General features: G+C 48.9%; 1 protein-coding gene and 1 pseudogene across 1 annotated transcript; one reads left to right on the top strand and one right to left on the bottom strand.

Annotated features, from left to right (window-relative positions):
* Positions 1–2271: 2271 nt before the first annotated feature.
* PPIE (peptidylprolyl isomerase E) lies at positions 2272–21214 on the bottom strand. The gene is made up of 10 exons (XM_035018945.1): positions 21146–21214; positions 20093–20191; positions 17521–17564; positions 17019–17045; positions 15776–15857; positions 15158–15258; positions 12489–12612; positions 6549–6734; positions 5448–5590; positions 2272–5278 (listed from the first exon to the last, which is right to left on the bottom strand). The coding sequence occupies exons 1-10, from the start codon at positions 21174–21176 to the stop codon at positions 5210–5212; spliced, it is 906 nt and encodes a 301-aa protein (XP_034874836.1). The 5' UTR covers positions 21177–21214; the 3' UTR covers positions 2272–5209.
* On the top strand, positions 6743–7136 carry LOC118020374 (annotated as a pseudogene).
* Positions 21215–27241: the final 6027 nt, after the last annotated feature.

Genomic DNA, 27241 nt, shown 5'->3' on the forward strand with positions numbered 1-27241 from the left:
CTGTATAGAATTTCAAAATGATCTGTATTAGAACTCCATGCCGCCACAGCCAAGAGATCAGAGCTGACATGTGAAGTGAAAACTGTTTGCCATCTTCTGCCATGCTAAGGAGCAATCCACTTCACCCACAGCGGTGCCTCTGTGACCCCAGGCAGCCTGTGGCTGGGCCTAGGGCCTCCCAGCACCTGCTCGTGTCCAGAACTTGTCAGAAACAGGCTGTCATAATCTGCATCGCCCTGTGAGCCCGAGACAAGGTCCCTGTCCCAGGGGAGTGACAGGCAGTAATCAGGCCGGCCCGGGGTGGGGAGGGTCCTGGAAACTGCCACAGGCCGCTGGAACGTTTGATTTCTGACTCGCTAAGCCCGTAAGTTACCTGCTGGGGCAGACAGAGTCCCGCTGCCCAAACCCTGAAATACTGTGTCGTTCAAAGCCGCTTGGGGACCCGACCCCCGTGTGCCCCAGGATGCGCCCCTCAGCAGTCACTCGGCACCCCGAGGAGGGGCCCCGGGACAGCAGGTGGGACAGTGGGTGTGGACGCTGGGGCCCTGCTGCAGGACAGCGGCGCCTCCGCAGGGACCGGGAAGGGACTCTGGAGCGAGCGCGGAGGGAGAGACCCTCCCCGGGTACACGGAAGATGGGCCCAGACTGTCTGCAAGGTGGAGAATTCCCCATTAGTGCAGGGATCTGAACTCTGGCGTAGGAGACTGGATTTGTAGATGGCTTCCCTGTCTGGGCCTCATTTTCCATCCATACCTGAAAGCAATGAGCTTTTTGGGTCTCCAAAGGGCCTCCTGCCAGGAATCTTTCTGCCAGCCCTTCTTCACACTGCGCCCAGATCCAGCCTCGGCACCCCAAACTCGGTTGAGGTGGCAGTGACCGGTCAGAGTTGGTATGTAACAGGGAACCTGTTTGCCATTCTAGTCCTTTGACACTTCTGTCTTCCTAACATCGAGGACTGTCTTTTGGGCAAATATAAATTTAACATTAGCCAGTGATTTTAACAGTTTTTAACTTTACCTGGTACCTGTGGTGCCCAGCCAGCAGCCTGGCACAATTAGGGTGCACCAGGAATGTCTGTCAAATCACTGCCAAGGCTTATAGACTGGGAGCACACCTCACGTGTCAGGCTGAGCACGGCACGGATGCCGGGAGGCCGTAACCTTCCTTTTGCATGCCTGACACCTGAAAAATAAGCCTTTGCCTGCCTACCTGGCTCAGACTTCCGCAACCTTTGCCATCCACGCAGTCACTGAATGAGATCGCGTAGAAAAAGACCTGAGCAGTGAAACAATTGTGAATGGATACAAGGCCCATGCATTTTATCCCGTTTATTGCATGATATTGCACGCACTTGCTGCATGCGTTGTATTCCCAGTTACCAGTTTGCTGAGCCACGCACCGCAGCTGCAGGGAGCAGCCCAGATGCCACCGTTTCCCTTTCTCTCGCTCAGGGCATGGCTTGTTTATCTGGTTGCATGGGACCGGAAGGATAAATACGGGCGGCTGGTCAGACCCGACAGCGACCACGAGTCAGTGACTTGCCAGGAAGGGAGGGCATGTGGGAAAGGGCTGATGACAAATGCACAGCAGTCAGCCTTGGTTTGGGCAGTGCGAGGCTGGCCTCAAGGCCAAGCAGCACATTAGTGTTCACGGTTTTCTAAGGTGGGAAAGTGACCCGTTCTGGAAAAATCCCTAAGAAATAGGAAAGCAGCATAGCAAGAGGGATTTTGAAGTCAAATGGGTTTGAACCTTGGTTTTTCTTCTGTGGAGCAGGACATTGGTTCTTTCCTTCCAAGCTATTACAAAGATCAGATATGGACATTCACATGTAGGACAATGTCTGCCAAATAAACACTTAGCAACAGGTACCTGTTGGTGTTATTACAAAAGAATTTGCTGATCTGCTTAGTCCCTTCCGTGCTTGTCCACTAAACCTCCTTCCAGGAAGTGTTCTGTAGGTGACGGGAGTATTTATTTCAGAGCTGAGCTTTTTCCTGAAAAATCTACACCCTGCAATCCATGGAGGGAGAACGTTGTATTCTCACCTGCTTTCAAGGCCTAAGGAAAGTGCCTGGTTATGGCCAGGGCTGTGAAGCTTTCCCTGTGTTCCCAGAGGCAAGGGGATCCCACCAGCCTGCTGAAGGTACAAAGCTTGACCCACCCTTTTAAAAAATGGGTTTTTCATTTATTACAAAAATAATGCAGTTTTGGAGGAAAAACTGGAAAAATACAACTGAAATCGCCATAGTTGTATGACTCAGATAAACACACTTAATATTTTGGTGAATTTATTTCTCGGCCTTTATCTTAGGATATACACATATAGATGTTATATATCATAGATATTTTTACAAAATTAGGATCATACTTATATAAATTGCTTTGAAATATGCTTTCCCCACTTTATTATGCAGTAAAAATTTTCCTGTTAATAAATATTTTTTGAAAACATGGCTTTCTAGGTTTTTAACCCCCGAAGCCTGCGAGACTCAGTGTTCACAACTAAAAAGTAGGTCCCTAATGCCTTCCTGGGAGGGCTGCTGCAGGCTGTTGTGACTGGGGCCTAGAGCTCGCAGCGCCTGAATCCGACAGGGGGCTCCAGCAGCCGCAGGCCTGACCTCAGGGCCACAGGCTGAAGGAGTCCACGCACCGGCAAAACCAGCCCTGTTTGCCGTAACAGAGCAACACACACATGGACCAGGAGGCCCGAGGCAGGCACTCCGTCCTCGGGCCACAGCAAAGGCCATATGGCACACGCCGGTCCACTCCCAACAGTGCCGTCTTGGCACGCACCAGAGGTTTGGTGCTGTGATAGCTGAACCAGGCAGCCGGGCCGCTGCTCCCGGGCTCTGGGCCTGGCTTCCTTGGGTCTCCCCAAAGGGTCCAGGCTAATTATAGGGACCATGACCGTGTCTTCCCCCAGGGCCTTGGGCCCCCTGCCTTAGACTGAGGCTAGAGCCCAGTAAACCTCCCAGGACCCCATTAAACTAGGGGGAGGCAGGCCGAGCTTCCTGTCCCAGCTCTGCCATATTCTGGGTGACTCTGCAGCATGTCACCTGGGCCGTGGTTTCCCTCTGTATAGGGTTCTGCTGTGGATACAGTGATAACACCTGTGGACACTCGGGAGCGCACCGGGAGGGGCAGTGAGCCCAACGGGTGCTACCAGGGAAGAACAGAAAGTAACAAGGTCATTGTCACAGAAGTCAGGCCCCTCTTGGGAGGTGGCCATGCTACACCCTTTATACGCCTCCTTCCCTGGTGACTGACCTGTGATGGCCAGAGTCTGCCCTCAGAGTAGGGGCCTATGCTTTGAGGGAAGGTCTCTTTTGGGAGCTCCACAGGGTCAAGGGTAACCATGTGGTACATCCTAGCCTCAAGGAGACAGAAACCCTGAGGAGCTCAGCCAAGGGCTGGGAGTCCGCTGGGTACACAGAAGCCAGAGGTAGGGCCAGAATGACATCATCCCTCACAGGAGTGCTCCCAGGTCACCAGGGCCAGGAGGCATCAGGCCTCTCCTGCATCTGGCTTGTCCAGATCTCAAGATGAAAAAGCCCAACCCGGTGGATTCTGAATGGTCCTGGTAACCCAACCACAGAGAGGTGTCTAGTGGCCATGGGGCTCAGTCCCTGCTCAGGGCCTTCAGCAGGTGAGGGATTCTTGAAAACCACCTGGCTGAGCAGTAGGTGCAGAGGGAATGGAGAGAGGAGCCAGCCTGACTTGAGCAGTGGCAGCATTAGAAGGACCAAGCTCAGCACGGGGTGGGACCATGTGTTTCAGCCATCAGCAAACTTGTCCTACAAAGGTTCAAGCAGTCAATATTTTAGGCTCTGAGGCTGTGTTGGTTCATTTTGTGTCAACTTGGCTAGGCCACGATAAGCCAGTTTTTGGTCAAACACCAGTCTAGATGTTGCTGAGAAGGTACTTTTCAGATGTGATTAATGTCTAAAGCAGCAGACTGGAAGTAGCGCAGATTACCCTGAACAATGTGGGTGGGCCTCATCCAATCAGTGGAAGGCTGTTAAGACAGAGAAGACTGAGACTGCACGAGGGAGGAGGAATTCTGCCTCCAGACAGCCTTCGGACCCAAACTGCACCATCAACTCTTCCCTGGGTCTCCAGCCTGCTGGCCCTACAGAATTCCGACTTGCTAGCCCCCACAATCACGGAGCCAAGTCCTTAAAATAAATCTTCCTCTATATACATATCTACACCCAGCCTCCTGGTTCTGTTTCTCTGGAGAGCCCTAACATAGGGACCACACAGTATCTGTCCCCGCAGAAGCAGCCACAGAGAATATGTAAATGGATGAATGTGGCTGTCTTCCAGTAACTTTTGACTCAACAGAAAAGCAGCAGGTTGGATTAGGCCCGCAGAGCCTGGTGGCCTCCTGCCTCTGGACAAGTAAGCCCAGTACCCAGCACAGAGAGGCGCTCTGAGGTATAAAACAGCGTTTACAGATCCTGTAGACTGGGGGCGCCTGGCTGGCTCAGTCAGCAGAGCATGCGACTCTTGATCTCAGGGTCAGGAGTTCGAGCCCCACACTGGGCGTAGAACTTCCTTAAAAAAAATTCTGTAGAACAAATATGAAGAAACAAACAAACGAATCGTTGCGAGTGATAAAGTACCCCCGCTGCCTCAAAGACTAGCCGGCAGGAGTTCTGGAGTGGAAGGCGGCAGAAGACGGACTTCTTTGATATTTTTGATTTCCACTGTCCTGACCGTGGTTTGACAAGGGTACCTGGCTTGAAGATACACCACCTGGCACCTCAGGGAATCCACCCAAGGGAGGAAAGAAAAGCTATGCCCTATCCCTCTGCCAGCCTAATTCAGCAGAGATGCAATCTCGGACAACTCCTAGGAACTAGCTGGACTTGCAGTACAAGAACTCGGGTTTATTTTACCAGAAGCGATGTCCAGGAGCCCCGCTGGTGGGCCCAGGAGAAGCCGTGGCAGCAAAGGCCTGGAAAAGGCCATGCACCGCCCGTCCACAGTGGGGACCCCTGCGAGCTCCCGGGCCCACGGCCACACCTGGGAGAGCCAGAGGGAGCCCGGGCCGAGTCTGCAGAAGAGCTGCTCCAAGCTGACCCCCAAGAAGGGCCACGACACACACCCCTGCTTGCCACAAAGGGGACAGACGCCCTCACGTGCTGGTTCCCAGGCTGACGGCTCCTGGATAGGCAGGGGCGGTGCGGAGACAGCGTGTGCGGACTCACACGTACTCCCCGCAGTCGGCGATGATCACCTTCTGCTTTGGCTTCCCGTCCTTGCTGCCCTGGGCCTTTGTGGGCGCAGAGGAGGAAGAGGGTGGGAAGTAAGGAGCGGCTCGGGGACACCCTCCCCAGGTGCCCGCCCCCGCCTGAGCAGAAGCAGCCCTCCCCGGGAGCCGCCGCGGCCCCCGTCCAGCTCTCCCACAGGGCTGCGCACCCAGGGCCCGGGCAGCCGCCCACCTCAATCTGCCGCAGGACATCCAGGCCTTCCGTGACCTCCCCAAACACCACGTGCTTGCCGTCCAGCCAGTCCGTCTTGTCACACGTCAGGAAGAACTGGGAGCCGTTGGTGTTTGGGCCGGAGTTGGCCATGGAGAGCAGGCCTGGGGGAAAGAAGGAGCACGTCAGCCCCTCCTGCCAGCTCCCGGCCCCCAGAGGGACGTCTGCGCAGGAGACTGAGCCGGGGAGATGCTGCCGGAAGCCGGCCCGGGATGCGGGCCGAGCACTGGCCACTGGCAAGATGGATGCTGTTGGCACCTGCGACAGGAGTGGCTTCAGTGCCAGGCTGGGGCTCGAGGTCTGGCGGAAGGGGGACAGACAGAACAGAAGGCAGGGCAGTCTACACAACTTTTCCTTACCAGGGGGTGAGAGGCATGGATGACAGCTCACACAAGTCAAAGGATGATTTTTTTTTTTAAAGATTGATACCGCACAGTTTTACACCACTGGGCTGATCTAGCAGAGGACGCAGCCACGAGGCAGCAGGGGGACAGCTACAGAAGCCACGCTCCTAGGTGGGAGAGAGGGGATGGGGTCCGGGCCACGAGCAGAGGGGCCGGCCGCAGGGAGACAGCTCCTGCCCGTCCTCGGAGGGAAGGCAGAGTGGGCGCGTGGCGGGGGATCCAGGGGACCACGCATCAGCTTGGAGGGCGATGTGGAGGCTTCGGGAGGGAGGGAGCGAGCAACCGTCGTCTCGGACGGGGACAGAGCACGGTTAACTGAGGGGCTCTAGTAACGCTGCCAGGCCCCTGAAGAAGTGTAGTCCTAAATTTCAAGATGACCACTCAGCACAGAGCTTTCTCTAGTCGCGGGGGGACTGACCACTCACAGAGGGGTACGTCTGACAGGACGGGGCAGCGGGGCTGAGGGACTCAGCTCACCAAGGCAGGCCCCAGAACCCAAGCTAGACCCCAGGGGGTGTGTGGGGGTAGTGGGGGGAGTGGATGGAAGCCGCTTCCCCGACTCCCGCCAGGCCGAGCGGCCGCTGGGTCACTGGCTGGCTCGCCTGCAGACCCGAGCCCTGCCCCCCCGTACCCGCCACCGCATCCCATCGGCTCCCACCTGGTCCTGTGTGTTTGAGGATAAAGTTCTCATCGTCGAACTTCTTCCCGTAGATGGACTTGCCCCCCGTGCCGTTGTGGTTCGTGAAATCGCCGCCCTGGCACATGAACTGGGGGATGATGCGGTGGAAGCTACTTCCCTTAAAGCCGAAGCCCTTCTCGTGGGTGCACAGGCATCGGAAATTCTCTGGCATGGAGAAAGGAAAAGGTGCGGAGGTCAGAAAACAAAACAGAGCCGTTCCTCGGGCCGTGGGTATGCTCTGCCTCGCGTGCCACGGGAGACGAGGAAGGGAGCCACCGAAGCTGCGAGCGAGATGCCAGGAGCCGTGGAGCCCCACGGACAGGCCCGACCGAGCTGCTTCGACCACGTGAAGACGGGCTCTGGGATGGGCCGCACAGTGGGCGTGCGGGCCGGGATCGGGATGCAGGGCTGGGAGCTGGTGGGCCGCATTGGGAAAACCGTGAGGCCGTGCAGGGTGGCAGCACCTCTGGCAAATTGGTGGCCATCGGGATGGGCATCCGATACTGGTCAGGACAGTGGTTGCCCACGAGCTACCCCCTCCCGTCACTCCTAGCCCATGTACTCTAATAACACAAAAGTCTTTGAGCAAACAACAAAACAAAAACAACCCCCCCCAAAAAAACAAAAAAACCCAAAACCTCTGTAGCTGGAATCTGATAAACTGTCTTTGTTTAGTGTTTGTATTTTCAATGAAAAATATGCCATGTATTCCAAACCTTTGTGATCCTCACACTGTGAAGGACTAGAGGGACTCTGGTTAAGAAGGAAAACTGAACACCTGCATTCCAGCTCTGCTCCACTCTAAATGGAGGGCAACTGATTTTTTTTTTTTTAAAGAAAAACCAAACAGGATCTTAGAAGAAAACACGGGCAAATCTTCATGACTCTGGATTTGGTAACAGTTTCTTAAATATGACACCCAAAGCACAGATAACAAAAAAGAAAAAATAAATAACCTCATCAAAACTAAAAACCTTTGGGCATCAGAGGACACTCAACAGACAAGGTAACCCACAGAACAGGAGAAAGTATTTGCCAATCTTATCTGGTGAGAGTTCAATATCCAGAATATTTAATGAACTCCTGCAACTCGGTAACAGAAAGACGAACAACCCAGTTGATAAATAGGTAAAGATTTGAACAGACATTTCTCCAAAGATCCACAAATGATCCATAAGCACACAAAATGATGTTCAACACCATTGGTCATTAGGGAAATGCAAATCAAAACCACAATTAGATACCGCTTCATACCCACTAGGATGGCCATCATCAACAGAAAATAATGAGTGTTGGCAGGAATATGAAGAAACTGAGACCCTCATACACTGGAGGTGGGAATGTAATGTGCAGCCACTGTAGAAAAGAGCTTGGCAATTTCTCAAAAAGGTAAACACAGAATTGCCAGGTCAGTACATTTCCACCCCTAGGTATGTACACAAAAGAGCTGACAAAAGGCGTTAAAACACATATTTGTACACGAATGTCCACAGCAGCATTATTCACAATAGCCAGAAAGTGGAAACAATGCTCGTATCCATCAACAAATGAACGAACAGCATGTCACATATCCAGATGATGGGATATTATTCAGCCATAAAAAAGGGATGGAGGGCGCCTGGGTGGCTGAGTTGGTGGGCGACTGCCTTCGGCTCGGGTCATGATCCTGGAGTCCCGGGATCGAGTCCCGCATCAGGCTCCCTGCTTGGCAGTGAGTCTGTTTCTCCCTCTGACCCTCCCCCATCTCATGCTCTCTCTCTCATTCTCTCTCTCTCAAATGAATAAATAAAATCTTTAAAAAAAAAAAAAAGGGATGGAATCCCAACAGATACTATAACACGGATGAACCTTGAAACATGCTAAGTCAAAAAAGCCAGTTACAAAGGAAAGGCCACATATTGTATGATTCTATTTCTAGGACATGTCTAGAACAGGCAAATCCAGAGATGGGGAGTAGATTAGAGGCCACCAGGGGCGGAAGGGAGACAATGAGGAGTGCGTTAATGGGGTCCACAGTTCGGTATGGGGTGAACACATTTTGAAGACAGCAGGGATGGTTGTACAGCATTGTAAATGCAATCAATACCACTGAACTATACATTTAAAAATGGTTAAAAAGTGGGGTGCCTGGGTGGCTCAGTCGTTAAGCATCTGCTTTCGGCTCAGGTCATGATCCCAGGGTCCTGGGATCGAGCCCCGCATCGGGCTCCCTGCTCAGTGGGGAACCTGCTTCTCCCTCTCCCTCTGCCTGCCTCTCTGCCTGCTTGTGCTGTCAAATAAATAAATAAAATCTTAAAAAAAAAAAAAAAAGGTTAAAAAGGCCAAAAAAAAGAGAGCAAAAGAGAGGGGACACAACAGCAACATAAAAGTTTTGAAAGCTAGAAAACAGACAAATCATAGGCGATGTAGCAGACTTGAGAAAGCTGAATCTCGGCAGCTACACCCCGATGCTTACAGCAGCATCATCAACAATAGCCAAATTATGGAAGGAGCCCAGATGTCCAACTGATGCATGGATAAAGAAGATGTGGTATATATATACAATGGACTATCACTCATTCATAGAAAGGAATGAAATCTTGCATTTGCAATGATGTGGATGGAACTAGAGGGTATTATGCTAAGCGGAACAAATCAGTCAGAGAAAGACAAATACCACATGATTTCACTCATATGTGGAATTTAAAAAACAAAACAGATGAGCAAAGGGGAAAGAAAAAAAAAAAAAGGAAGCAAACCATAAGTGATGAATCACTAAATTCTACTCCCGAAACTACTATTATACTGTATGTTAACTAACTAGAATTTAAATAAAAACTTGAAACATTTAAGACAAAAAAAAAAGAAAAGAAAGCTGAATCTTAAGCTGGTAGAGCTGAGAAGAAACTCACTTTATGTTGCAGAAATGCCAAAAGCTCAGGTACAAGGTGAAGGTAGTTCTAAAAACAGTAAAGTTGGTTGAAAGCCTATTTAAGAAAATAGCCAACCCCCAGATCCTCCCCTGACCCCCACGGGCAGCCGGCTGGAGGTCTGCTCTCTGGTAGGTTAAAGCAGAGGTCTCTGGACTGGGATATACTAGACATAGCCAGGGGCTGAGGTACCGTAATGACAAACAGATTAAGTGAAAGTTTATATACTGCCCCCATCTCCCGCCGCCGCCACGATGGCTAATACCTGGATGCAGAGCCTCCAGCAGGAGGCTAGACTCTTCTCGGGGGACTCCAAGCTGTCCAAGAGAAGGGAAGTCAGGGAAACGGACATCTGGGGTCTGACAGAGAAAAGACCCCAACTGAATCACCCCACCGTGGAAGCCACAGCCAGCAAGCCTTACCATGGCTTAGGTGAGGAAGGCATCTAATGTGAAAAGCAAAGACCAAAACAAACAGACCAAACACAAAGCAAAACATAATTAACTCAGGAAAAAGTGATTTGAGACATAAACTATAGGAAGAAAAAACTTTAGTAATGTCCCTGGAAAGATGAAATGATATTACCTCTGGGAAATAAGCAGAGAGTGTTATAGAAAAAGAACACTTAGGAAGGTTCCAGAAAGAAGAGAGAAATCAGAGGGGACAAAAGTGAAGAAATAATTGAAAGAAATTTTCCCAACCAGAGGATAAAACACTGTCCTGTGGGTGTGGTACACAGAGTAATGGCCCCCTAAAGACGTCCTTGCCATTGCAGATGTGATTAGGGTTATGGATTGACCTCGAGATGGGGAAAGCAGCCCCAATTATCCAGATGGGCCTAATATAATCATGAGCCTGTGACAGAATTTTTCCCAGCTAAGGTTAGAAAGAGAGATTCAAAATGTGGGAGGGACTGGATCCACCACTGTTGGCTCTGAAGGTGGAGGAAAAGGGGGGCTGCGAGCCTCCAGAAGCTGGGGATAGCCCTCAGCTGACAGCAGCAGGGAAATGGGGTACCTCAGTCCTACAGATACAGGGAACTGAATTCTGCCGACAACGTGAGTATCCCTGGAAACATCCTCCCCTAGAGCTTCCAGCAGGGAAGGCAGTGACCCGGCCACCATCTTCATTGTAGCCTACAGGACTTCTGGCCTACAGAATGGGAGATAATAAATTTGTGTTGTCATAAGCCACTAAGTTTGTGGTAATCTGTGACAACAGCAAGAGAAAATGAATACAGCGAGGCCCACTGAATATCCAGATCATGTAAGGTCTGTCCAAAGGCATATGGTTTCAGGACACAGGACAGATACCCTGCAAGCCTCTATCTAGGGAGGGCTGGGAATAGCTCTTAAACATCTGGCTAGTGTCACTGAGTAAATGAACTTTAATTTTATTTAATTTAAATTTCAATAGTCACATATGGTGAGTGGCTACTATACTGGACAGCTCAGGACTAGACAGAAAAGAAGTTTTATATAAAGGATCAAGAATCAGAATGCCATTATACTTCTCTAGAATTCTATACCCTAACTATCCATCAAGTGGGAAGGTACATATATTTAGTCTTCACTCTCAAAAAACTGACTTCCCAAGTTCTTTGCTGCAGAAGCTACAGAAGGATGTCTTCTACTAAAATGAGGGAAAGCACCAAAAAAGAAGACAACAGAGAGTCCAACCTAAGAGGCGAACACAAGAGACCCTACGACACTTGCTGTGCAGTGGGCCTGGAAAGCCGTGGTCCAGGCTGGAGAGAGTCAGAGGCTCCAAAGAGGAACTTCTACAGGAGAGCGAAACTGACAGAATATCTGGGGTGTGTGAACATGATGAAAGATTTACACAGGCAGCAGAATTAGGGGGAGCATCAGGAATAAATGCACAGAAGGCTAAGCTTGTATGAAAACAAGACAATTACAAATCCCAGGAAAGCAAAATGCTGTGCGTGAAAGGAGGTTACCCTAGTATGATGCTTACGTAGTCAGAATAACCTATGGCCAAGCAAACTTATGGTAACTCTATGAGTAAGATGAAGGGGCAGCGAAAGGGATTTAAAAAGCTGATTCCTTATCTCCTAAAGTGGGAAGCCAACAGATGTCTAAAACAAAAAAGCCAGGAAATAACAACGTAAATCTCTTATCTACCAAAAGGGAGATAAAAACCGAAAGAACCAGCTGAGAGTTGAAACTGGCCGCCTCCGAGGAGCGCTGTGGGGCGCCGAGGCCAGGGGCCAGTGCTGGGGGCCAAGGGGCTGCTGTTTTTCAAAACAAGCTTTGTGAAATTAACTTTGTAAACTATATGCCTACATAATAAAATTTAGGTTAAAAAAAAAAGAAAAGAGGGCGCCTGGGTGGCTCAGTCGTTAAGCGTCTGCCTTCGGCTCAGGTCACGGTCCCAGGGTCCTGGGATCGAGCCCCACATCAGGCTCCCTGCTCTGCGGGAAGCCTGCTTCTCCCTCTCCCACTCCCCCTGCTTGGGTTCCCTCTCTCGCTGTGTCTCTCTCTGTCAAATAAATAAATAAAATCTTAAAGAAAATTGTCATCTTAAAAAAAAAAAAAAGAAAGAAAAGAATAAGAAGTCAATATTTACACTAGAAAGACTCAAGAAACTGTTAGTTAACAGCAGTTACTTCTGGAGAGTAAAACTGGACGTGGGGCGGGAATATGGATGTTTTCTACTTACTGCCTTCAGTATTGTTCGAATATGTGTGTACAGTTTTTTTGGGTTTTGTTTGTTTAACCACGAATACGTGTTTACTTACATTAAAAAAACAAACAAACAAACACCCTCTTATTATTAAAAAATAGCAAAGCAGCACCTATAAAGCTTCAAAAGTGCCTGGTCGGACTCAATCTGTTACTAGATCCCAGGATCTGAAATGCCTCAAATCCACTCAGGTCAGCGGTTGTCAAGAGCACAGGAGCGGAGGCAGTGAGAACTGGGGAAGTTCCCACCGCTCAGCCCCCCGCACCCCGCCCCGGCAGCCCCGGCATCTGGCCCACAGCCCGCTCACCCGCTGTCATGGGAACAACGTCGGAACGCAGCAACATCCGGATGCGGCCGGCCGGCTTGTTCCCGATCTTGATGTCCATGTACACCTGAGGATTCGACCGGGCCTTTTTTGCCGTGGGCTCTCCCTGGGCGCAGAAGAAATGTCAGGTTGGGGAGCACTAGACTCCGCAAGTTGGAGAGCGAGTATTCTGCATACACATCAAGAACCCAAGGGCAGCAAGCGGGCCGCAGCAAGGTGCTGCCAGCCGGAGCCCCAGGGCCAGGACCCCGAGCACCGGCTAAATAACTGCCCCCCCCAACTGACCCCGCAGGCTCGGGACCGCGTCCCACTTGCCCTTAGACGCCAGCTCGCTGCACCCTGGCCTGTGGTCCCAGAACCCCAGCTCCCTGGCCCGCAGTGCGCGCCTCTCCGCACCCACAAAGCCACCTCACGCCAGCCAGACGGACAGCACATCCTCCTCTACGCTCGGCCCTGCGCACCCCCAGGCTGGCTACAAGGGAAGCCAGGAGGGCAGCCCTCTGGCATGCTCAGAAGGCAGTGGGGGAAGGGGGGGCCTGTTTTCTACCCCGAGGAGACATCTGCAGGCATCACATGTGTTCCAAAGAGAAAAGTCAAATGTTCACAACTGGTCTGGGGTTCAGTTTAGCCGACGTGTGCGCAGACCCAGCGCTGGAGGACCCTCTGGCTGTCATCTGCCACCAGCCTCAGCAACCACGCACAGAGTGCCTGCCACGGGCAGGGGGCTGCTCTCCCCGTTGACATATGTAGCTCATCAACTCTTTACAACCATCCTGAGCATGAAGCCGTACCACTATTTATCCGCATTTTATTTTATTTTTTTAAAGATTTTATTTATTTATTTGACAGAGACACAGCGAGAGAGGGAACACAAGCAGGGGGAGTGGGAAAGGGAGAAGCAGGCTTCCCGAGGAGCAGGGAGCCCGATGCGGGGCTCAGTCCCAGGACCCTGGGATCACGACCTGAGCCAAAGGCAGACGCTTAACGACTGAGCCACCCAGGCGCCCCTTATCCGCATTTTGTAAGTGGGGCAATGGAGGTACAGTGAAGTGCACTCATTTGTCCAAACAAGAGGGCGGTAAGGGGTGAAGCTGGAATTTAAACCTAAATCATCCCACCCCACCCCCGAGCCCATGCTCTTAACCACATTCCTCCACCACACTTTTTAGTTAATAAGATGCTGAATACAAGGCCCCTAACCTCACAGAATCCCTGCCTAGAAAGGGACAGGCAATAAACACTTGAGCAGCCTGCACAAAAGCAAGGACAGACAGGGAAACAGACTGGGTTTCCAGAGGGTGGAAGTGAGACGGCCAGGTGTGGGGACAGGAGCTGGGGAGCACCCCCCCAACTTTATCCCTTCGGATGGGTGATGGGAGCCACTGAAAAGTTCTCAGCAGGGCGCTGGATGGCTCAGTTGGTTAAGCGACTGCCTTCGGCTCAGGTCATGATCCTGGAGTCCCGGGATCGAGTCCCACATCGGGCTCCCTGCTGAGCTTCTCCCTCTGACCCTCCCCCCTCTAATGTGTTCTCTCTCATTCTCTCTCTCAAATAAATTTAAAAAAAAAAAAAATCTTTAAGAAAAGTTCTCAGCAGGAGTCAGGGCATCAGTCTGTGCCTTCAGCAGATCATTCCTAGCTGGCCTGATTAAGGACTAGAGAGCAGTGCACTGGAGACTAGTTAGGAAGCTTCGGCAAGTATGTGCAGGAGAAGAGGCTGCTGGGGGCAGTGGGACAAACGGGGGAGGGGGACTCAGGAAGGTTTGAGAGGAAAACTCAGCAGCATGTGATGTGCTGGCTGTTTTACAGAAGGCATCTCTGTGAAGGCCATGTGTGTGCTCTGCTTTGCAACCAAATTTCTGGCTTGAGTCAGTGTGTGTGCGGATGGGTGGTGGCAAATCAACAAGACGAAGAACAAGATTAGAGAGAGGAGGGCACCCATTCTGGGCAACTCGAAGCTGCCTGTGACACTTGCGGCCGAAATGTGCGCAGCCTGGCCCTAGGAACAGAGGCCAGGAGAGGCTGCAAAAAACCCGTGACTGCTAGTGTTTCAGCCAAGAGGAGAAGGGGAGAGGGAGAGGGATGCCCTGAGCCAAGAAAGAAATCCAGAGAACAACACTCACAGGGAGCGGTGGGAAAGCCCAAGGAGCCAGCCAGAGAGGGATGCCCAGAGTCAGGAGAGTTGCCAGCAGGCTGCTCCTGGCGAGGGAGAGCCTCGAACCTGCGTGCAGACTGAGGGAAGGTGCCACCACCCCGGCCCGCCTCCCCTGCATCGGGGCGGGGATAGGGAGACCATGAGCCTGTGCAAAGCGCTCCAGTGAAGGAGGGACTGGGCAGGAGGGATGAAGAGGAGCACCCACTCGCCTCCCTCACCTCAGGCAATCCCAACCCAGGACTGGGCAGAACTGGGCAGAGTGGAACAGCTCATTACACAGAGCACAAAGGTGAGAGAGAGACCCAGAGCTTCTCTTTCACTCACTCAATACCACCTTTACCACAATACTAAGACTTTGGTTTTCATTCTCTCTGCTTCTGTATATGTACTTGCAAATTTCCACAAAAACATAACATTAAAAAAAATAAATAAATAAAATAAAGGCTCCTGTGGAAAGTGCCAGCCCCTCGAGGGGAAGCGCATGCCTTCGATCTCACCTCCTGGGTTTCTACTTTGGGAGGCTCTGACCCTTCTTCCTCTTTATTCTCTTCAAGAGTCTTCCCAGAAAACTTCTTCAGCCAGTCATCATCTGACCACACTGAAAGGAAAAGAATCGAACAAATGCTAAGAAATGCAAGCTTCTCGGCCAACTGCTCGCTAGCTGCTTTGGTCAGCAAAGTGGAACACACTCCGTGGCCCTCTGAGCCAGAGGCTTTGCTGAGGGAACTCCCAAGTATAACGTTTCCACTGGGAATGTCAGTCCTGATGTCCAGCTCTTACAAGGCTAAGTAAAAAAACTGTGCCAAGACGGAAGGTGTTGCCTTGCCAGTTCCAGCCCTGGACGGGAGCATCTCAGGAACCAATGCTGAGGAAACTGGGAAAGAGAAGCGAGCAGGCAGGGTTCTCTCATAATGCAAACAATTTCTCTGAGAAGCTCAAACTCTTTTTCATTCCCTACAATGGTGGCTCATGCCCTCTGCCAACATGAATCATTCTCTACTCCTCTGCATCCACAGCGGCAATCAGCACCTTTTCCAAGTAAATTGGGATAAAAATGCAGCAACTAAGGCCACACTGGAGGACATAACAGGGAACCTGTGGTTGCCCCCACTCACCTGGCCTGGACGAGCCCTCCTTAATCCTCATTGGTTTTGCCAAATTGACACGAATTGTCCGTCCAAAGAGCTCAGATTCATTCTGTAAAGATTGAACACCCAGCTGCTTTAACTCTGTCAGGTTAAGAGAGTCAGACAGCTTTGCGTTTGGTTTTGATACATCCGAGACACGCTCATGATTTGTTCTCCCTTAACCCGTGAGCCCCTAACAGCAAGCTCTGTGCCCGCCACACAGCAGCCCACGGGTTGCAGGCAATCTCCCCCCACCACACACCTCCTTTCTTTCATACTAGCAAAAACCTGTGCTCCTGAAAGTGACTCCAGGTCCAGAGTACCCTGGGATTACAAGGATACAAGCAGTTTCCAAGTACTTGAGTTCACCTTCAAAAGTCAAGATCTGCTTTAAAATGGTGAGAAATGATCTCTGGGGGCTGAAGATGTTCAGGTAACAGAACAGGAATAAAGAACTTTATCCTCCAAAGATAATTGGTACCAGGAACGGTCACTTCACATAAATCCATTTAGAGCAGTGAAGAAAACGTCACAGTAAAAAGTGAAGGGAGAAAAAAAAGGAATGGGACTTTATTGTGATGAAACTAAAAATAAGGGAAATAAATTTATTATAACTTTCAGGTTTACGTACTAATTTGTAGAGCAAAGATGTAACAGGTGCTGGTTAATGTGCAGTGTTTTTTCCAACAAAATTCTATCAATAGTATGATATGACATCATTGCACTTCCTATCTGATGTGAAAATCACAAAGATCTCAAAGAGGACACAAATACTCCAGCGTTTCATCATTACTCCCAAAGACCTCTCCAGGATATTTAAATCATTGGCATCAGTAGCATACCCTGCCACTATCCTTACTGGAAATTTCTCCTCACTTGTAATTGCTCTGAAGCTTCAGGATATTCTGCCCCTTCTGCAAAATATGCTATTTCACTGTGCAATCAATTTACATAGTGTTTGCAATTTATTATCCTAGACATGGGGCAGCCAGTGAGAGACTGGCCTATAACAAGGGTTTGAATGTATATCACTGTTAAACGGGGAAGGACCAGTTCGAGTAAGGACCAGTCTTAAAAGTGATCGATTCACAGTGAATCTTTTCACACGCTGACAGCTTTTGCTTCCCCGTGCAACCTTGTAACTTGGCAGTTCGGCAAACCAACAGATGCACAAGGACCCTCCGCACCACCCAAAAGCAACTTCGGTAAGAATGAAGAGTCTCAGCCATACCATGTTGTCAATAGCTGCTGCAGCATCCTGCCGAAAAAAGACAAGGTCAAGTTTAGCTTCTTGTGGTGTCTAAACATATACTCAGCAACAGAAAAACAAAGTAAAACAAAACAAAAGAGGGAAAAGTCACATCTATACCTCTTGCCGAGGCTGTATGTGTCTCTAACAAAGAGTGCTTCCTGGCTGAGTTCAGAGCTGGTGGTGCGGCAATCTGCCATCTCCAGGAAGGCATAAGAAATATTCACCAGCACTGCCAGGCAAGAAGCCTCAGCGAGCAGAGCTACAGGAGCTCGGCAGAGTAAGAGGGGCACGTCTATGCTGTTGACAGTCTAGAATTTGATTAACTGAGGGAAGTTTTCCATCAAGCAGCATGTCCTGTCTCTATGGAAGCATCAGCAAGAGGCCTAGAAACCTAACCAAATGGAGTCCAGCTGCCTTTGTAACCAGTAACAACACTCAAATAAGCCAAAGACTAAACACAGGTCACACAGAATTTTCTCACCTCTGCCAACTCAAATTCAACAAAAGCAAATCCTCGGTGCTTTTCTGAAAAAAAGGGGAAAACAAAAACAAGTAATTACCATGGGGGGCAACAGGAAGAAACATGGTCACAAGGAAAGTGAAGTCAATCACATACCATATCCGGACACTAGAAATTCTACCCAATCACTATTTTGTAAGAAGCAAGCTCCTTCTTCAATTCTTCCCAGTTTTTAAACAACATTTCAAGCAATATTGAATTTTGTCTTTTAGAAAACATAGCTAAATAATGAACTATACTTTTGATCTTTCAGGCAGTCAGTTCTTCTACCAAAGCCAAATTAAAACCTTAACCTCTGCATACAAGGCAAGTTATTTAACTTCTCAATTATTGATCCCACATTTTGAGCATCAGCTATGCATAAAGCACGAATCCTAAGACATGAATTAGGATGCTCACTCTTTATCCTCAGAAAAATGCTGATCTAACTAGAAAGGCCAAGCACAACAGTGTTCATTTAATGAAACCAACTAACTTTAGAGAGCGAACATAACCTTACAGGCGTACCTCATTTTACTGCACTTTGCTTTCCTGCACCTCATAGATCTCACAGTTTTTTACAAACTGAAGGGAGCCCTGCATCAAGCAACTCTAATGGCACCAGTTTTTCAACAGCATTTGCTCACTTTATGTTTTGTGTCACATTTGGGTAATTCTCACAGTATTTCAAACTTTTTCATTACTATTATATTTGTTATGGTGATCTGTGATCAGTGTTTACAACTCACTGAAAGCTCATAGAATGGTTAGCATTTTTTAGTAATAAAGCATTTTTTTTAAGGTTTTATTTATTTATTTGAGAGAGAGAGAGAAAGAGCATGAGGGGGGGGGAGGGTCAGAGGGAGAAGCAGACTCCCCTCCGAGCAGGGAGCCCGATGTGGGACTCGATCCCGGGACTCCAAGATCATGACCTGAGCCGAAGGCAGTCGCTTAACCAACTGAGCCACCCAGGCGCCCAGTAATAAAGCATTTTTTAAAAGATTTTATTTATTTGAGAGAGTGTACATACAAGCGGGGGTAGGGCAGAGGGAGAGGGAGAAGCAGACTCCCTACTGAGCCGGAAGCCCAACTCGGGGCTCAATTCTAGGACCCTGAGATCATGACCTGGGACAAAGGCAGATGTTTAACCAACTGAGCCACCCAGGCGCCCCAACAATATAGTATTTTTTTAAAGATTTTATTTATTTGACAGAACAAGAGAACATAAGCAGGGGAGCGGGAGAGGGAGAAGCAGACTCCCCGCTGAGCAGGGAGCCCATTGCGGGGCTCAATCCCAGGACCCTGGGATCATGACCTGAGCTGAAGACAGACAGGTAACCAACTGAGCCACCCAGGCGCCCCTAAAGTATTTTATTTTTTTAAAGATTTTATTTATTTATTTGACAGAGAGAGAGAGACAGCGAGAGAGGGAACAGAAGCAGGGGGAGTGGGAGAGGGAGAAGCAGGCTTCCCACCAAGTAGGGAGCCCAATGTGGGGCTCGATCCCAGCATTCTGGGATCATGACCTGAGCTGAAGGCAGACGCTTAACGACTGAGTCACCCAGGTGCCCCGCCCCTAAAGTATTTTTAAATTAAGGTTGTACATTATTTTTTTTAGACATAATGCTATTACACACCTAATAGACTGCAATATAGTTACCTAACTTCTATTTGCACTAAGAAACCAAAAATTTCATTTGACTTGTTTTATTGCGATATTCGTTTGGTTGTGGTGGTCTGGAGCCAAACCTGCAGTATCTCCAAAGTATGTCCATATTGTTTTTTTACAAATAAAGATCCCAGGCCCAGAGAGTTTAAAGACCTTGCTAATAATCAAGCAGGGTCAATGACAGATTTAGGCCTAAAACTCCAATCTTAAAAATGACAACTAACTGGGGCACCTGGATGGCTCAGTCGGTTAATCGCCCAACTCGTGATTTTGGCTCAGGTCATGATCTCATGGGTAGTGAGATCAGGCCCTGAGTGGGGCTCCTCCCTCAGCAGGGAGTCTGCTTGAGAGTCTCTCCTTCTGACCCTCCCCCCACTCCTGTGCTCGGCACTCTAAAATAAATAAATAAATCTTAAAAAAAAAATGACAACAAAGGCAAAATAGAAAAACTGCACTGTACCTGTGATACCAATTGAAGGAAATCTCCCCCAGGAGAGCAGAGGCCAAAGCCCCTTGGTTGGGGCTGAGCTTCCCTGCTGCCCTGATTAACATTACAGCTGCCAAGAAAGGAGCAGGGGCAGTGGGGTGCCCAGCAGGTAGTTTGAAACAACAGTCAGATCTCCATGTAGCTCAAAACCTATCTTCCTACTGGGCTATTGAAAATTTGGTATATCACACTCAACAGATGGGACCCTCTGCAAAGTTATGTTGCACATAACCACAAGCCTCAGAACATTCCTTCTGCATCAAGATCACTGTCCTGCTGCCCTCACGAGGCACCCTCTTGAACTTTCCTACATATCAACCATATTTACGATGTATATTTAGAATTTTTTCAAATTCTTTTCCTCTTAGGATTCCGAACATGACATGAAAAAGACTCACCTGTTTCATAATCCAGAGGAATCTGAATATCTGTGATGTCTCCAAAAGGGATAAAGGCGGCATGAAGAACTTTGTCGTCCACCTCCTCTGCCAACCCACCTGCAAAGATGCCAAGTGCCTTCTACCACTGTCCTCCATTCTCTTAAGAAGTCCCTGCAGCCCAGTTAGCATGTGATAGCCAAGGAGAGGGGCTGTTCCATCCAGTCCTTTGGGTACATAAGCGCGTTCTCATGTGCTCCGTCCCCCATAATTAAGAAACACACCTCTTCACCCTTCTTGCAGACGCTCATCTTAGCGCCAGCGTTACTGCAATAGCTTCTTAAACTGGCCTCCCTCTCCTCCACACAGCCAACTAGAGCGATCCTGGGAACATGCAGATTTTAACCCATCAGTTTAAAGGAGTTTAAACTTGCTTAAACCCCCTCAAAGACTTCCCACTGTCCTCAGGATAAAGTACAAACTCCCTAGCAGCGTATACAAGGCTCTATAACCTGGGCCCTGCCAATCATTTCAACCTCTTTCCTTTGCTTCCTCAATTCTCTGGGTTTCCCGCAAGATGACCCCTTTGCTCCATGTGTAAGGCTGTTTCACACCTTCGGGTTTTTGCTCTTGCTGCTCCCTTTCAGTAAACACAACTGCCCCCACTTTGGCTACAAAGCGCTCATCAAACTTCGCTATGGGGGTTATTCTCACTTCTACCGGGTTAGTCTGGGAACTCCCTCCTTTAAAGGGGCAGGGGCCAGGCAGAGCCACCGCTGCAGTCAGGGTCTGTAAAATGAAAGAGCGCGAAGATCTGGAGCCTCATAATATTCCTCTACCAATCCTCCCGGCCCAGCGGGTGAAGGGGTTCCCGTCAAAGCTCAGCCGGCTTGGAAGGGAGCCGGAAAGACCTCTACGTCTGGAGCTAACTCCCCGAAGCGAAGCAATACCGCCATCGATCCGGCCTATACAAAGGCTCGCCACCCTCCGCGACCGTAGACGCGTTCCTGCCCCACGTCGAGACCCACTCCGGGTCGGTCAGCCCCGATTCCGCCTAGTTCCGCGCCTGCTTACCCACGTACAGCACACGCTTGGTAGTGGCCATCTTGCTCCCGCGCTCACCCGCCGGAAGCCGGTGGTCAGCCCGCCCCCTTCCCTCGGCCCCGCCCCTCCGGCCCCGCCCCCGCGCCTAGGCGCTCGCAGACCCCGCCCCCGGCTGTCAGTCAGCGTCGGCGGCGGGGGGAGGTGCGGCGCGGTGAGTGAGCTGCGGCGCGGGGGCCTGGTAGGTGCCCGCAGCTGTGGAAACCGGCCTGGGGCGAAAACGCCGGCTCCGCGACTAATAAACCGTCTGTGAACTACGGGCCACCCCGCCCCCACCCTCGTGCCCTTGGACAACCTGGCAGCTACAGATGGTTTTTACATTTTTAAATAGATGGGGAGAATTTTTTTTAACAAGAATATCTTGTCACACGTGAAAATTTATGAAATCCAATTTTCAGTGTTTATAAAGTTTTATTGGAACACAGTCATGCTCATCTCTTTTAGTATTGTCTGTGGCTGCTTTCACACTGCATGATCAGGAGACCTACCTGAAATACCTATCACCTGACTCTTTAGGAAAAAAGTTAGCGACTCTTGGAATAAACCAATACAAAAATCACAGATGGCCATTTGTGGTAGAAGATAATGGGGGCCACCTATTTTTCATAGAGCTGTGGGTTAAGAAAGGATTGGGTGGAATCCTGGAGACCAGGTTAATGCAGTTGACTAGGAAAGAGTTGGTGGCTTTTTCCCTTCAATCCACCCTCCAGCTTTTTCCTAGGGTGATCTTTCTTCAAAATAAACCTAAATTCTCCAGAGCTCCCTGCTTAAACACTGATGAATGCTGATAACAAGGCTCCTAGAGCCCTTGACAAGGGGCCATGGATGTGTCAAGTCAACCCCAACCTCCATATTAACTCTGGCCCTTACCACATGCCCTTTTCTCTCACCTCTGCCTCTGCTCATCTAGTTCTCTCCTTCCTCCATCAGGAGTTACCCGCCAGTCCTTGTCAGAGGTCCTAGTTAAGCTTCACTCACCCCCACCTCTGCAGACAGAGGCCACAACCCCCAAACCCAGCAGCCAACAGGAAAACACACCCGGTAACTGTAGTCTTTGTCTGTATTTGTCTGTCCCACTTTGACACCAAGGCCTGTGCCTAGTGTGTTCCCAGAGCCAAGCAGTAACTGACCTCACCAACCTCAGGCCAAACTAAGGAGATGCTCATAGAAATAAGGCTCTGAGATCTGATTATGGTATCTCCTTGGGTCCCTGGCACGATTCCAGACCAACAAGGTCACTCTAAAGGAGAATCTGACCAGGTATCCTTTAAAGTGGGTGTGGCATAGTGAAAAATATATATATATTTGATTTTGTCTCTAGTACCTGGCACAGTTACTCCTGAGCCCCTGCGCCTCAGCCACATAACAAATTGAGAAGTGTTTATTCCTGAAAACCTGGTGAACTTCAGGTAAGAACAGTGAGACTCTGCGGTGTTTTGCCTGGGGTTGCTCTCATGTCTTCCTTCTTCCCCTCCAGTTCAAGGAGCCTTAAGGCCATTGCGGCTCCAGTGGAGTGAGCCATGGGAGAGCAGTGAGAGGTGAAGCCAGAAAGACCACTGGGAGATCCGATCATGTAAGGCTTTGCAGGTGATTGTAAGAACTTTGACTTTTATTCTGAATTCAATGGGAAGACACCCCAGGTTTGCCCAGAGGAGTGACAAGACCTGATGTGCTTTAGCGGAACCATTCTGGCTTCTGTGGGGAGAGAGTGAGGTCAGTTAGCAAGCTATTACAAAAACTCAGTTGAGAGATGGTAATGTGGACTGGGGGGAATAGCAGTGGAGGTGGTGAAAAGTAGTGGGTGGGATTCTGGATATATTTTGAAAGTAGAGGGCAAAGAATGGGAGAGAGAGGTCATGCTATATGTTTGTTTGTTTTATACACTGCTGTGTTTTACTTTAGGAGTTTTGCAAATATTTTAACAAGTTTGGGCTAAATTTTCTTTTCTCATACTAGCATCCCAAATTTGTTTGGCATCCATTAATAGGCTCACGGTCTTTATCTGCAATTCTAAAGTTCAAAAAGTTGGGCGCCTGGGTGGCTCAGTTGGTTAAGCGAATGCCTTTGGCTCAGGTCATGATCCCAGGGTCCTGGGATCGAGTCCCACATCGGGCTCCTGGCTCAGCAGGAAGCCTGCTTCTCCCTCTCCCACTCCCCCTGCTTGTGTTCCTGCTCTCGCTGTCTCTGTCTCTGTCAAATAAATAAATAAAATCTTAAAAAAAAAAAAAGTTCAAAAAGTTCTGAGAACTAACAACAGGTGTTTTTTTTAGGGAGAGTACTTTTTCAGCGAGCTCCTTTGACAGCGAAACCTGATCTGATTTGAGGTGAGCCTATTTATAGTTTTTATTTATCCCACTTAGTATGCTATGCTGCAAAGATATTAACATATTTGATTGTCGGAACTGGTCCAGACTTTGCTGGAGGTGTTATACACAACTTATATACTACATTATCTTCCTGAACTCCCAAACCCCAAAGAATTTAAGTTAAAAGATTGCAGACTCAGTTTAGCCTTATAAAATGAATTCGCCAGCTTTCTTCTCTCTCTCTCTTTCTTTCTGTTGTTATTTGAAGTCGTTTGTATAAGAGAGGGGACAATTTCTTTCTTTGACGTGGGGGACCCTCATTTGTAAAGTTCTCTGGGTTTCGTGTGCTGTTGTTATTGTTTGATAGCGGGTAACTTACTTTTCATGCGAATCCCTTCTCTAGTGCCACGGTGCACAGCAGTACCCCCTCAGCCGGGCCTTGCTGATTCCGTTTGAAAAAGCCTGAACTTGCAATTCAAAGACATCAGAGACACTACAGGCCAGTGGTTATTGGGCCATTTGATTTGCAGAAACGACCGGCTTTTTTGCTGAACAGTTTGGGAAGAAAGGGGTTCTTTGGAATTGTATTTTGCTTTAATTATAGAGTGCAAATTTTAATCTTACCTCTAGGGGGCAGTCATGGACCACAAAAATGGTATGCTTTAAAAAAATGATATAAAATAGATTAAACTGAGTGCCCTTTTAGGTATGTATGTATTGTTTTTCCCACTTTACAGATGAGGAAACCGAGCCTTTAGGATAGCTAAGTAACTTAATTAGTTCATGGAAGTTGTAGGTGGCATAAGGTAAATCTGGATTTTAGCCTAGATCTATTGAGCACTGTAGTCCATGCTCTTAACAATACTAAATTCTTGGTCTCTCTCTCTCTCTCTCTCACCCCTTTCCCTTAGAAACAGTGTAACAAAGTGATTAAATATACCAACTCTGAGTCAACCTGCCTGACCAGGAAGGCTTGGCCCATATGAGCACCTGTAGGGAAACATGGCCTCAGGAAACCGATTCCCCTGAAAAATAAGCCACCTACCGTACCTACCAATGTCTGGCTCTATCACTGACCCGCTGTGGGACCAAGGGGGGCTACTTAACTGCTCTGTGGCTCAGGTTCCTCATGGTAAAAATGAGATGATAAGGAAATGCATGCTGAATCTTGAGTATCTACAGATAGGCTTACCTACTGCCTGACTCTGAGCCTATATTGCTAATAAAATGCAAGAAAGCATTGGTCGGGGCTCAAAACAACTGCTTCTTGGAGAACGAATCAGAATCAGCAAAAAGAAGAGCCTGGTGATGAACTTTTCCCACTTGTGATCTGTGCCTCTCAACTGTACTATTTGGACTCACCCTAATGACTTTTGGGGTTGATAAAGTTCCAAAAAGTCACAAATGGAATTGGGGCTCAGATCCATTACAAACTGAACAATCCTGTGCTGACAAGCTAAAGACTTGTTTAAACCAACAAACTCCCCCTCCTGCTGAAACCGGGGCTGTTGCCCTTAGAAGCTCACCCTTGCCATTGGACAGAGTCAGTTTTCACAGGGCCTGTTCAGCCCTTGTACATTACCTACCCCAAAGGAAACCTTTCCTGCATCCCGAGTTGTTTGCTAACACTTAATCTGAAGATGCAATCTCACATGGCCTAACTTCTCTACTGGATCAAGTTTCCCTGCTTTACCTGGCAATGCATTCAATTTAATGCTCACTACATATCAGTATTTATTTTTCCTTTTATTAGGGATAACAGTTCTTATCTGATCAGATTACTTTGACGATGAAATGAGCAAAGGCCTGTAGGGCCCTTAGAACAAAGCCTGAGGTGGTAAGACTCAGTGTTATTGCCATTAGTTCAACAAATATTTTTTTCAGTCTATGATGTCACACACTATGTATGTATCAGGAAGGGTCTGATCAGGAGGTAGAAACCACACTATTTATTTGAGCAGAGAGAATTTAATCTCAACGATTGTCACCTAGGTATAAAGTTATTGCCTGGTTAGCCGACAAGTCAAGAACAGAACAGTAAGATATCTTGGAGGCGGCAATTACTGGAAGCAATACCACCATCTGGGCTGGGAGAACAAAGGGAAGGTATTTAAATTTTTAAAACTCAAGCTTAGTGGAGAGGCCTTGCAGAGCTGAAACTGAGGTCTCTGAGGAGGGGTATTGTTCAGCTGTGGTTGGAGTTTCTGAGCGAAGCACAATAAGGCTGGTGTCCCAATGTTGGGAAAACCCAAAACTGGATTCAGCAAGCCCCACCAGAAGGATCTGCTGTGACCGTGGTGAAGAAGTGTTGCTGGATGATACAAGTTTGGGAAGTCCAAGGGAAGAAGCCAGTTCCTGCTTCCTTCAATCTTGCGCGTCCCTTGTACCACATGTTGACAGAGCCTATAGGGAGCAGAGATGTGATTGGCGGGCACCCTGCCCCAGTATCACAAGGCAGAGTATGGAAGGGTGGGTTGGAGCTAACAGACAACAGCTTAATGAATGGCAGCCTCCTTCCCTTTGGCTATTCAGCATCCCTACGCACACGTCTTCACGTATTTGAACTTCCACAAGACAACAAAAACAACTTTATCTTTCTATGTAACAAAATAAAACTGTCCTTCATACAAATGGAGACATCTCATCTTCTCCCCCAAAGGAGAAGATGCAAAGTTGCAGTAATGCTTGTATCCATTTTTGAGACATTCATACATCCCTTTCTTTCTTTCTTTTTTTTTAAAGATTTTATTTATTTATTTGACAGAGACAGAGACAGCGAGAGCAGGAACACAAGCAGGGGGAGTGGGAGAGGGAGAAGCAGGCTTCCCACTGAGCTGGGAGCCCGATGTGGGGCTCGATCCCAGGACCCTGGGATCATGACCTGAGCCGAAGGCATTCGCTTAACCAACTGAGCCACCCAGGTGCCCTCATACATCCCTTTCTAAGATATGTTAATTACTCCTCAAATTCGGTCATAATCCCAACTGAATATTCACGTGAGCTCATCATCTTCTCTCCATAAGCACTCTGGAGCACTCACAAGAATTCATGCCACACCATGGTGCTTGTAGTCATCATCACCACCATAATGACCAGGGGAAACAGTCACTTTGCCCCCTGGCACTTTCAATAGGCATTTCATCATGGTCGACCATGGGTGATAGTCTGATTAACTGTGAAGTCTTTGCCTGCCACCAATGCTATCATCCCACTGTCCACAGGCAAGGAGGTCAGCACTGAGTTCAACTCCAAGAACACAACCAAAGCAATGCCAAAAAAATCCCCTCCTGGCACACTGTCTCAGTCAGCCAGAGTCCAATCAGGAGACAGAAGCCCACCAATGATTTGAACAGAGAGAACTGAATATAAGGAATTGTTAACTAGGTATAAAGGTGTTAATGAGGTCACAAAAAAGGGCGATTAAAAAACCAAATACCACAGAGGTAGCAATTGCAGGAAGCAGCTACCACCCCCAGGGCTGAAGGAGCTCAGAGATGAGGGGTGAGTGATCCAAACTCGTGTGAGTTTGGGGGAGGACACAGCAGAGCTGAACACAAGCCTCTAAGGATGGGCACTGCTTGGAGGATGCTGGTGTCTCTGAATCTGGAAGAAGCTTCCATCAGGCTGAGACCCAGAACTTTTGGGGACAGGGCACTGGCTGGCCGGTGCTGGTATCTCTGAGACGGGCACAATGGGGCTGGCTTTGCAAGGGGTAGGAAATTGGACCCTGGACTCAGCTGCTATTGCAGAAAGGCGCTGCTGT

Source organism: Mirounga leonina, unplaced genomic scaffold (genome assembly GCF_011800145.1).
Source record: "Mirounga leonina isolate KUSES-001 unplaced genomic scaffold, KU_Mleo_1.0 Mir_173, whole genome shotgun sequence".
Classification (NCBI taxonomy): domain Eukaryota; kingdom Metazoa; phylum Chordata; class Mammalia; order Carnivora; family Phocidae; genus Mirounga; species Mirounga leonina.